The sequence below is a fragment of the Lemur catta genome, chromosome 2, assembly GCF_020740605.2.
Source record: "Lemur catta isolate mLemCat1 chromosome 2, mLemCat1.pri, whole genome shotgun sequence".
NCBI classification, from domain to species: domain Eukaryota; kingdom Metazoa; phylum Chordata; class Mammalia; order Primates; family Lemuridae; genus Lemur; species Lemur catta.
In genome coordinates this window covers 34,851,970-34,864,379 of record NC_059129.1, presented here as the reverse complement: position 1 = coordinate 34,864,379, position 12,410 = coordinate 34,851,970, and the positions used below count along the sequence as shown (strand labels likewise).

Sequence of the window (12,410 nt, the reverse complement as noted above, 5' to 3'; positions counted from 1 at the left end):
CCTGGGTGACAGTCAGAGGGAAACCTTGTCTCAAAAAAAAAATAAGTTCCTTCATCAGCTCCCTCCACCATTCCTCTATTATCCCATCTTCCCCTTCACAGTCAAGTTTTTGGAAAGATTTTACACTTTCAGCCTCTGCTTCCTTACTTATTCCTTGCTGCACACACCATAAAATAGCTCCTGCCCCCAGCACTCCCCTGACACCTAGTGGCTGATATCACCAGGATGCTAAATCCAACGGTTATTTTTAAGATCTTATCTTACTTAACCTTCCACCAGTATCAGTCACTGTTTTGCACCCCCTCCTGGGAACTCTCTCTTCCTTGTTGGCCCTCCCTCCTCTCTGGCTGCTCCTACTCAGATCTACTGTTTTCTTCCAGAGAGTATTGTAGACAGAACAGTGGTCTCCAAAGACGTCGATGTCCTCATCCCTGGAACATGTGACTATGTTAGATTACATACCGAAAGGAATTAAGGTTGCCAAAGGAATAAAGTTTGTTCTGCTGATTTTAAAACAGGGAGATCATATTGGATTAGGTCCCATGTAATCACAAGGGCCCTTAAAAGTAAAAGAGGGTGGCAGAAGAGAGTCAGGGAGATGTGAGCACAGAAGAGACACAGAGAGCTACAATGTTTCTGGCTTTGAAGATGGAAGAATGGAGTCCTGAGCTAATAAATGCAAGTGGCCTCTAGGAGCAGGAAAGGACAAAGAAATAGATTCTTCCCTAGAGTGAAAAGAAGGGAACCATCTATATCTTGATTTTAGCCCAGTGAGATCCTGTCAGACTTCTAAGCTACAGAACTATAAGATAAACTTGTGGTGTTTTGCTCTTTCTCTACTTGTGGAGACTAACCTATTCCTCTCTCTGGAACGTATTTTCACTTTGGGTAGCTTCCTTCTTTGCTTTCACTTTGTATAGTTTCTTTCTTTTCCGTAATGAACTGTGTGGCAAAAAAAAAAAAAATAATTGTGGTGTTTTAAGCCACTAAATTTGTGGTAACATATTACAGCAGGAATTAGAAACTAATACGGGAGACTAGGATTTTGGCCTGTTTCTCATCTCTGTCTGTAGGCTCCTGGGGTGTTCCTATTACTATTGCTGGCTTCTTCTTGAAGAAGTGATCTAAGAGGGAGCAAGATGAAAGTCACAGCCTGAGCAAGAGCGAGACCCCATCTCTACTAAAAGTAGAAAAAATTAGCCTGGCACGGTGGCACACACCTGTAGTCCCAGCTACTCTGGAGGCTGAGGCAGGAGGATCGCATGAGCCCAGGAGTTTCAGGTTGCTGTGAGCTATGATGACATCACGGCACTCTAGCCTGGACAACAGGGACCCTGTCACGAAAAAAAAAAAAAAAAGATGGAAGTCACAATATCTTTATGACTTAGCCTCAGAAGTCACACACTGTCATTTCTGCATTATCCTATTACATCAATTCTGCCCTATTCAGTATGGGAAGAGTCTTCACAATGGTATGGATACCAGGAGGTGGGAATCTTTGAAGATTTATTGTTGTTCAAATCAACACAAAGTTATAGCTTCACTATGATCTCACCACTGTGCTCCAGTGTGGGCAACAGAGCAAGACCCTGCCTCAAAAATATACGTATATATATTGTATATATATATTATGGCTTAAAACAGTAACAATCATTTTATTTCCTCATGTAGTTTTTATGGGTTAGGAATTTGGGAAGACAATTTTGGCTGGGCACTTCTGGCTCATGCAATTGCAATCAGATGGTGACTGACTGCAATTGTTAAATCTGTAACAATGAGAGGCTGAAGCAGCTGAATGATAACCGAGCATCTCTCTCTTCACGTAGTCTCAGGACCTATCCATGTAGTCTCTCTGCATGGACTAGTTTGGGCTTCCTCACAGCATGGTCCTCAGTGATTTCCACTTCCTGGTATTTATAACATTGTGTAGTCTCTTCCCACACTGAATGGGGCTGAACTGACTCAATAAGATAATTACAAAACTATATAACTTTTGAGACTAAATCATAAGATACTGTGGCTTCCATCTTGCTCCCTCTTAGATACTCATTCTACAGGAAACCAGCTGCCATGTTAGGAAGGCACTCAAGTAGCCCTAGGGAGAGGTCTACTTATCATTCAATTGTTAAATCTGTAACAATGAGAGGCTGAAGCAGCTGAATGATAACCGAGCATCTCTCTCTCTTCATGTAGTCTCAGGACCTATCCACGTAGTCTCTCTGCCCCAAGGGCTTCCTAGAGCACATGTGCTGAAGCTGGAGGCTGCCATGTGTGCAGTCTGACTGCCCTGTATTAATTATCTATTGCTGTGTAATGTGTAACAAATTACCCCCCAAACATAGCATCTTAAAAAGTAAACATCATCTGGATATCTTACAGCCCAAACTAGTCCATGCAGGGAGACTTCCAAGCTCTGACCTAAGCCCAGATCTCTCTCTTGGGCTCTAAAGAACCACGTCCTGGATGTCATCATCTGGATATCTTACAGACCTATCAGATGCAACACACCCCAACTGAACCATTTATCTTCCCCAGACTTGCTTTTCCTCTGCGGTCTCCCATTTTAGAGATTGCCTCTCCATCCACCCAAGCCACCCCTCTTGGACTATTCTCTCACTCTCACTCCCCATAATCTATGCACACCACTACCCTGATCCAAGCTATCATCACATCTCACCTGGATAACTGCAGTATCCTCCATGCTGGTCTCCCAAATATAGTTGTACTCCACCCCAGAATCCATTCTCCACACAGAAATCAGAGTTATCCTTTAAAAAATAAAGACATAGGCCGGGAGCGGTGGCTCACACCTGTAATCCTAGCACTCTGGGAGGCCGAGGCAGGAGGATCACTTGAGCTCAGGAGATTGAGGTTGCTGTGAGCTAGGCTGACGCCACGGCACTCTAGCCTGGGCGACAGAGTGAGACTCTATCTTAAAAATAAATAAATAAAATAAATAAAAATAAAAAATAAAGATGTAGTGACAAAAACTATGCCTTTCAATAGCATCCCATTTCGATAGCTCCTAGAATAAATCCCTGTGTTTCCTTAATTTATTTAACAAATGTTTATTGGGCACCTGTTATTTGCCAGGGATTGTGTTTAGGGGCTTGGGATAACTTAGTAAAGCAGACAAATATACTTTGTCTTACGTTGTATGAAAGGAGGGGTAAATGAGCAATTAATATAGTAAATATGTAATATACGTGGATAGCATGTCATTGGTGATAAGTGCTATGGATAAAATAAAAAGCAGAGTGAGGAGAATGGAAGTGATTGCAATTTTAAATAGAATGGACAAGACGGGCTTCATTCAGTTGACATTTGAGCAAAAGCTTGAAGGAGATGAGGACGTGAGCTATGTGGATATCTAGGGGAAGGGTGTTCCGGCCAGAGGGAACAGCCACTGAGAGGCCCTGAAGTGGAATGTGCTGGTACGTTCAGTGAACAGGGAGGCCCGTGTGGCTGGAGCAGAGTGAATGTGGGGGGTGAGGGCAGAGAGAAAAAAGAGGCAATACGTCTTTTAATCTTTCTAGGCCTCAGTTGTTGCATCCGTAAAATGAAGAAAATAATATTACCTACCTCAGAGGGCTGTTACAAAGATTAAATTAATGCACGTAAAGCCATTAGTAGAGTGCCCCACCCCCATACACAGTATTCCGACAGGCGGCTCGTGAGGTGCGTGTCCAGCCTCCGCCGCCGGGGGCAGCAGCGAGTTTGGGCCGAGCGCTAGCCAAGTGCGCAGGGTCACCTGGGGTGAGCGGTTTGCCAGACGCCTCTCGCCTCTGTGGCGGCCGCAGCTGCCTCTTCCCGCGGCTCCTGTCCACGCTGCGGCCACGTGAGCGCCCAGTTCTGGCGCACACGAGCACTCCGCGTCCTTTGCTCCTTTGCGCAAGCTGTCCTCCCCACCAGGAGCACCCTTCCCTCTCCCTTCCTCCACCGGGTCCAGCCGTGCCTGCCTCGGGGGCAAGTGGCCTCCTTGGCTGGACTCCAGGATATTGCCAGGATGCTGCAAAGAAGGGGTGGGAACGGTATGGGGGTGAGGAGCAACAAGGAGGCCCAGAGACTCGGGGAGCCCCTTTCCCATGGTCTCTTCCCCCAGGTCCTCAGACGGTCCAGCCATGGTGAGCAGTGCCACCTCCAAGTTTAAAGACAGCCTCCAAAGATGTCACCTGCTTCACTTAACACTTTTTTTAATTAAAAAATTAAAAATTTTTTTTAAAAAATATTTAGAAAATATATAACTGCAGTAAAGAAAAATCCAATCAGTACAAACACACACACTGAAAAAGTGTCTCTCCCATCACCTCTTGCCTGGATAATTATCTTCTCACAGGTCTCTCTGCCTTTGGTCTCACCTATCCCCACCCTCCCAGTCACTACAGCCAGAGGGTTCTAAGGATCAGAGCCCAGGAGTTAAAACCCTTTAGTAGTTCCTAACTACCTCAGGACAAATGCACACTTCTTACCCTCCAATGAGCTGCTGGCCATCCTTTTTTTTTTTTTTTTTTTTGGAGACAGAGTCTCACTGTTGCTCGGGATAGAGTGCCGTGGTGTCAGCCTAGCTCACAGCAACCTCAAACTCCTGGGCTCAAGCAATCCTACTGCCTCAGCCTCCCAAGTAGCTGGGATTACAGGCATGCGTCACCATGCCCGGCTAATTTTTTCTATATATTTTTAGTTGTTCAGCTAATTTCTTTCTATTTTTAGTAGAGGTGGAATCTGGCTGTTGCTTAGGCTGGTCTCAAACTCCTGAGCTCAAACAATCCACCTGCCTCGGCCTCCCAGAGTGCTAGGATTACAGGCGTGAGCCACCATGCCCGGCCTGGCCATCCCTTTTAGCACCTCTCCTTCCTAGATTCCATCATCCAGGCTGTCCTCTATCCTGTCACACCCTTCCCACCCTGGCTCCCTCACCTGGCCATGTCCTACTCATGCACCTATACCAATGTCCCAGTCCCTATCCGATGCTCCCTGTGAGGCCCTCATCATAGCTGATCATACTGAAACTGTCTTCCTGTCCAGGGCAGGGAAAGGTCTATTTGACTGACCACCCAAACTCTTCTGGGGCAGAAAAGTCTCCCAGTCAATGTGACTTGCATTCATCATACGTATGAATGAATAATTATAATGATAATGCCTAACAATTATATAGTGCTAATTCTATGCCTAGCAGTGTTCTAGGCACTTTTCATATATAAATTCATGTAATCCACACAACTCCACGATTGATACATCCTCGTTTTACCAATACAGAAATTAAAGCACTGAGCCGTTAAGTAACTTGCCCCAGGTATTAAGGGGCTGAGCTGGGGTTTAAACCAAGCAGTTTGGTTTCCCATAAATGAACCAAGAGCTGGAAGGAGGTCAGAATCTCAAACAATCAGGTAGGGCTATGAACTGCGCGCTTTACATCTAAGGGTCTTCCCACCCTCTACGTTTTGCTCCCAGGGAGCCCATGTTACCTAGTGCAGGAGACAGAGGCCCGGAGACACCACAGATGACTTCGGGAGCCCTGTGGAGGGAGCAGCGCTATTTACCTGGGGTCATAGCTGGGAGGGGCGGGCGCCGGGGTTGCGCGTACTCAGTGCCAAACTACAACTCCCAGGAGGCATCGGGCGCCCACAGCCCGCGCGACGTCACGACGGCAGAGGGCGCAGGCGGCTCGGCTAGCGCGGGCGCTCGGCGCTTTGGGCCGTTCTGCTCGGACCCGGGACCTGACTCCGGCCCCGAGGTAAGTGGAGCAACCCGCGCGAACCCTGCCCGCGGAGGCTCCGCAGCGCACGTCCGCACCCACACCATTGCGTGGAGCGCGCGGGCGGGGGCTGGCATGCCATATGGGGGGTCCGGGCCGAGCCAGGTAACCCCGCCCTCCCCAGAGGGAGCTCGGAGACTCGGGCCACATCTTCCATGTAGCCAGCCCTGGGGGGCACAGTGCTGTGTGTCGTACGAATGCGAGCCAGGCTCCCGGGGCCCCGGGTCTGCAGGCGCTGGGTAGGGGTCAGCCCCGCCCCCTGAACGAGGGCGTGCAGGACCGGAGGGAGCTGGGGCGAGGTTTTCGGGCTGTATGGGTCCGAGGGCCTCCTCCTCCCCAACGCCACCAGAGAGTGCCTCAGATTGAAGGATGGAGGCTCCAGAAAGCAAGGTTGTCCAGGCTTGGCCCGTGTGTGTTTGGGGTGGTTGAAGGAGAGGGCAGAGATTGCCCAGGTCTGTGGATACCGGTGCCCACGTCGGGTGGTGGTGCGGGTCATCTGGATTTGGATCCTTACAACTCTCCCTTCCCGCCCCGGTAGATGGGAGCTGCTCTCCGGGGGCTGCGCTTGTCAGCATCCTTGACGGGCCCTCGCCCCTGAAGTCAGAGAAGAGCCCCTGCCCACCCACACTCCCTTTCCCCGTTCTGGGGTCACCTCCGTCCCTTGAGTTCTCAGCCCTAGCGGCCGCCCCGTCTGACAAAGGAGCAGGACAATGATACTGGCATCGGTGCTGGGGAGTGGCCTCCGGGGCGGGCCTCTGCTCTGGCCCTTCTTGGGGCCTGCACTCTTGCTCCGGGCCCGCTCAACATCAGCCACTGATACACACCACGTGGAGATGGCACGGGAGCGCTCCAAGACTGTCACCTCCTTTTACAACCAGTCGGCCATCGATGTGGCAGCGGAGAAGGTATACAGCTAGGGCAGCGAGCCCAGGATCAGGAGCTGGCGTGGGTATCCAGGGAAAGGGTGGAGCTGATGTGGGGTGTTGGAGGTCCAGTGCTCAAGGCCCACCTGCCTCTCTAGCCCTCAGTTCGCCTCACTCCGACCATGATGCTCTATTCCGGCCGCTCTCAGGATGGGAGCCACCTCCTGGTAAGGTTCCAGCCCTCTGTTTTCCTCTTGGCTCCTGGAGCTTTGGGCCAGCCACTCAGGTCCCAGCCCTGCATTCCCTCCTTTTTCTTCTAGAAAAGTGCCCGGTACCTGCAGCAAGAGCTACCGGTAAGGATCGCTCACCGAATCAAGGGCTTCCGCTGCCTTCCTTTCATCATTGGCTGCAACCCTACCATACTGCACGTGGTAAGGTAGAAAGGACCTTAGATCAGTGTGCTCACTTCCCAAGGGACAAATGGGAAGTCTGGGGGGCCCACAGTGGTGGAGTCTGGCTTGCCTAAAGGTAACAGGGCCATACAGGATTCAGCCCTAAGCCTTCAGAGGCTAAGGCTGCATATTCGCGGAGGCTGGAAACGGCACAGTGGAGCTTTGAACCACATGAATTGGTTTAGGTGGGTCGTCAAGGGTGGCTGTTTTTCTCCCAGTGCTGGTGGCAGCCCCATGAATTCCCACTCCTCTTCCTTGCAGCATGAGCTGTACATCCGTGCCTTCCGGAAGCTGACAGACTTCCCTCCGGTGAGGGCTGGGCCAGAGCAGGGTGCGGAGCTGAGGAGGTTAGTGTTGGGCCACCTGTGCTCATGACTCTGTGACCTGCAGATCAAGGACCAGGCAGAAGAGACCCAATACTGCCAGCTGGTGCGACAGCTGCTGGATGACCACAAGGATGTGGTGACCCTCTTAGCTGAGGGCCTGCGTGAGAGCCGGAAGCACATAGAGGTCGGGTCAGCGGAGGAGGGGGCCAGGCTTGTTGAGGGGGCTGGGAAGGGGGACAGGGTTCTGAAGCCCCACTCTTTACAGGATGAAAAGCTCGTCCGATACTTCTTGGACAAGACGCTGACTTCCAGGCTTGGGATCCGCATGTTGGCCACCCATCATCTGGCGTTGCATGAGGACAAGGTAGGCTTTGGGGCCTGAGACCCACTTGAGAATAGTAAGTAGGACAGAGAGACTGAGGTGGGGATCTGGGCCAAGGGCCGGGGGCAGAGGCTTTGGGGCTGCTGCCTTCGGGCAGTTCAGAAGTTGCAAGCATTTGGTGGCTGAGGTGGGGGTGAAGGTGTTACTAGTCCTGAGCTTCTTTCTTCTGCCAGCCCGACTTTGTTGGCATCATCTGCACTCGTCTCTCACCAAAGAAGATTATTGAAAAGTGGGTGGACTTTGCCAGGTGAGGCTAGAATGGCTAAGGGGGCAGATGTCTAGGGGCAGGGACAGCTTGAATCTGAGCCCTTGCCTGGGGCAGGGTTTCTCAACCTTGACATTACTGACACTTTGAGCCAGATAATTCTTTGTAGTGGGGGGCTGTCCCACACATGTCAGGATGTTTAGCAGGATCTCTGGCTTCTATTCATTTGTTGCCTATCATACCTCTAGTTGTAACCAGCAAAAATATCTGTACATAGCTAAATGTTCCTTATAGGGGCATAATCGCCTCCAACTGAGAACCACTGGTCTAGGGGCGCCTATCTGAACTCTTGCTCCTATCCGCAGACGCCTGTGTGAGCACAAGTACGGCAATGCCCCCCGTGTCCGCATCAACGGCCACGTGGCTGCCCGCTTCCCTTTCATCCCAATGCCGCTGGACTACATCCTGCCTGAGCTGCTCAAGAATGCCATGAGGTGGGCCGGCTGGACATGCTGGGTGGGGGGAAGACAGGAACTGGTGTGCCACCACCTACTGGTCTTTCTCCCCACACAGAGCCACAATGGAGAGTCACCTAGACACTCCCTACAATGTCCCAGATGTGGTCATCACTATAGCCAACAATGATATTGATCTCATCATCAGGTTTGCCCGGAGTGGAAGTTGCACTGGGGCGGATGGGGGTTCTTGGTGCTGTTTCTGACTTGCTGTAGGACCCCTAAGCCAGTACCTGCCCCACTCTGGGGCTAGGTCCCTGATCAAACAGGATTTTCTGAGATTGCTGAGAAGCTGGGTATTAATGCATCTGGGGCCAGCTGCAGGCCCCAGGGCCCGGCCTCTGCCAGCCCCTGAGGGGCCTGGAGTTGGGAAACAGAAGTAACCAGTCTAAGATCTGGGCCAAGAATAAATGTCAAATCCCGTGAGAAGGTACAAATAGTCAGAACCCCCCGCCCCCCAAGGCAGAGGTGGAGATGGAGAAATGTGGCTTATACAAACAAAGCCCAAGGGTCTAGGTGGACCACATTCCACCTTTGAATGGAAGGGACAGGAAGGCAGACTTAGAACTGTCTGCCTGGAAGGTAGTGAGCCCCCCATCAAAGCTTGGCAAGCCCATGTTGTTGACATCCTGCCAGGATTTCAGATCGAGGTGGAGGAATTGCTCACAAAGACCTGGATCGGGTCATGGACTACCACTTCACTACAGCCGAAGCCAGCACCCAGGACCCCCGGATCAGCCCCCTCTTCGGCCACCTGGACATGCACAGTGGTGGCCAGTCAGGACCCATGCATGGGTGAGGCCCCACCTGGCCAGGATGGAGGGGTGGGGAGCCCCAGGATACTCAAGCCTCTGAAGCCCCCTGTCCTGTCCCCCTACCCACTCCCAGCTTTGGCTTCGGGTTGCCCACATCACGGGCCTACGCGGAGTACCTCGGTGGCTCCCTGCAGTTGCAGTCCCTGCAGGGCATTGGCACAGACGTCTACCTACGGCTCCGCCACATTGATGGTCGGGAGGAAAGCTTCCGAATCTGACCCAGCGGCCCTTAGCCTGCTCGCCTGCCCAGTCTGGGCCACATTCCCTGCCAGGACCTTCCAGGTCAGGCAGGGTACAGTCTGCTCCACACGCTGCTTGGGTCTCAGGGCCCCAGATGGATTTACATGGAGCTGGGGCACTGCTCCCCCTCAATAGGGTCCACTGCTTCCTTGCCTCCAGGCCTTGGAGGGGAGGAAGTGGGGACCCCTGAGGCCTCCAGCACCAGCTCCGCCATTCTCATTCCTGGAGAACCCCCACTTTGACCTGTTGTTTGTTATTAAAGTTCACATTTTGACTGCCCTCTTGGGCCCTGTGTGTGGAGAGGGCAGATAAGCTTTTGTTTCTGTCCCCATTCAGGTCCCTGGTCCCTGGGTTTAAATGGTTCATGTCCCAGTCTCTTAACTGTCCCAACAGCCTGGCAGACCAGGAGTAGAATTAGTCCTAAGTCTTTTGTATGTTTGATTTGGTGGGAGTAGGAGTGACTTTGGCAGCTTATGCAAAGGCCTTTCATTCATCTGACAAATGTTTCTGGGTCCCAGACAATATTCAAAGGTCAAGTTGACCCAGCTGCGGGCCTCACTTCTGACTCTTCGCTTCCTGGCAGTCACAGTTTCTAGAGGGAAAAGTCACCAGACTGGGCAACCCCCTGAGCCAGCTCAGTAAGGTTAAAAATACTATATCTGCTGCTGCTGCCGCTGCCGAGGAAAAGAACATGTAAGGTTGTGTCCTGGCAGGCCCCAGCAGGGACTGGGTGCCCTACCACAGAGAAAGGTGGGGCCCAGGTAGGGAGGGCCAGGGACTTGGGTGAAAGGGCTCCAGATAGCAGGTAGGCTCAAGGTTAGACTTGAAGCAGAACTTCCTGTGAGAAGCAGAACTCCAGATAGAGTCTTAGGTGGGAACACCCTACCCACCTTGCCAGGGAAGAAAGGCCTGTCAGCCGTGTGGAACCTTCCGCATTTGGGCCACACGTGGCCTTCTGGATCCTTGCATGTGGCCCTTCACTGAATCCAAATTTCACAGAACAAATCATTTGTTCTGTGAAGTTTAGATTTGGTCAAGGGGCCGTACTTGGGGATCTGGAGGGCCACATGTGGCCTTGAGGCTGCAGGTTCCCCACCCCTTCTAGAGGCCAAATGACAGGTGGTGGGGAAACCTCAATGGCTTGGCAGGCTGAAAATCCTGCTGGCTGCAGGGCAGGGAAGTGAGGCTGGAGAGGTGAGCAGCAGTCAGAGGGAAAGGACCTTGAAGGGTGGGCTTTATCCTGAGTCAGTAAGGATCCGTGGATGGGTTTTAAGCTAAGAAGGGAATGTTTCAGGATGGATTCTCTAGAAGCAGACTCTGAGAGGATTTGTGTCCATGTGATTTGTTAACAACATGCTCCCAGAAGGGCGTAGGAAAAGCAGGAAAAGGAAGAAGAGGAACCCAAGCAAAGATCTCGGCAGAAATCCAGAACCAGTCAATTATGTCTCAGAGTTAGAGGCTAGAGAGGTAAACTCCACAGTCACTGATTAATTCCTCCATGTGACAATCATTGGTAAAAGTGTTGGAAGGCAAAACAGCTCTCTTAGCCTGAAGGCAGTTCTTCAAAGAAGAGCCTCTGGGGCTGGCCTTTGAAAGCACATCAAAGGTAATCTGGCACACAGAAACAGCAAAAAGAAATCCTAGAGATCTGGGTGGAGCACCTACATTGTGCTAAGAGGAACCGGCAGCTTTGCACATTGGAAGCATCCTTGGTGGCCAGTGGATTAAAGGGAGAATGGTGAGGAGGCTGATGTGGTGACCCTGATCAGGGATATATAAGCCCTAGGCTAATCCTTAACTAGAAAGGACCTCATCATTATTTGATGTCAAGTGAAATCAAAAGTGAGGCACTAGGCCAGGTGGGGTGGCTCATACCTGTAATCCTAGCAGTCTAGGAGGCGGAGGCAGGAGGATTGCTTGAGCTGAGAAGTTCAAGACCAGCCTGTAGCAAGAGCGAGACCCCATCTCTACTAAGGATAGAAAAATTTGGCCGGGCATGGTGGCGCATGCCTGTAGTCCCGGGTACTCTGGTGGCTGAGGCAGGAGGATCACTTGAGCCCAGGAGTTTGTGGTTGCTGTGAGCTAGGCTGATGCCACGGCACTCTAACCTGGGCAAGAAAGCAAGATTCTGTCTCAAAAAAAAAAAAAAAAAAAGTGAGGCACCAGCACCCTGGGTAGCTGCAATAACAGTCTTGAAGATAAGGTGGTTGGAGTGGGAGAAGGCATTAGAATTAGAATTTTAATTTTTTTTGTTTGACTTTTATTTCTTTTGTTTCTTATGTTGCCAGACACCTGGCATTCACTGTCTGCCCCCTCTCCCCCCACCCGCAACCTCCTTCAATTCCTCAAAGCCAAATTTACAGCATTTCTGACTGCCATCTCCCATGGATTCCTAACTCTCAGATATTTCTTGACCTGTAACCTCTGAGCCCCATCCTCAGGCACTGAGCATTCCACCCTCTCAGAATTGTTTCTAAGCCCAGTAACCAAATTATTAATATAAATCAAACAAGATTGAGTACCTACCCTGTCTCACACTTTGCAATACACTTGTATATAGATAAGATAGTTTATCCTTTATATAGTTACATGGTTGATATAGTTATACATGGCTTAGCCATTTACATAGATATACAGTTGTCCCTTGGTAACTGAGGGGCTCTTGGTTCCAGGGCCTTCCATAGATACTCAGGTCCTGCAGTCGGCCCTACAGAACAGCGGATATGAAAAGCCAGCCCTCTGTATCCGTGGGTTCTACATCTAGAGAATATTGTATTTTCATTCTCCAGTTGGATAAATCTGCAAACGTGGAACCTGTGGATACGGAGGGCCAACTGTATACGGTTTAGCCATATAC

General features: G+C 50.9%; 1 protein-coding gene across 1 annotated transcript; it reads left to right on the top strand.

Annotated features, from left to right (window-relative positions):
* Positions 1 to 5,628: 5,628 nt before the first annotated feature.
* Positions 5,629 to 9,832, top strand: BCKDK (branched chain keto acid dehydrogenase kinase). The gene is made up of 12 exons (XM_045543271.1): positions 5,629 to 5,734; positions 6,294 to 6,660; positions 6,777 to 6,845; positions 6,939 to 7,049; positions 7,332 to 7,379; positions 7,461 to 7,580; positions 7,662 to 7,760; positions 7,952 to 8,025; positions 8,349 to 8,477; positions 8,557 to 8,646; positions 9,135 to 9,293; positions 9,387 to 9,832. The coding sequence occupies exons 2-12, from the start codon at positions 6,466 to 6,468 to the stop codon at positions 9,529 to 9,531; spliced, it is 1,239 nt and encodes a 412-aa protein (XP_045399227.1). The 5' UTR covers positions 5,629 to 5,734; positions 6,294 to 6,465; the 3' UTR covers positions 9,532 to 9,832.
* Positions 9,833 to 12,410: the final 2,578 nt, after the last annotated feature.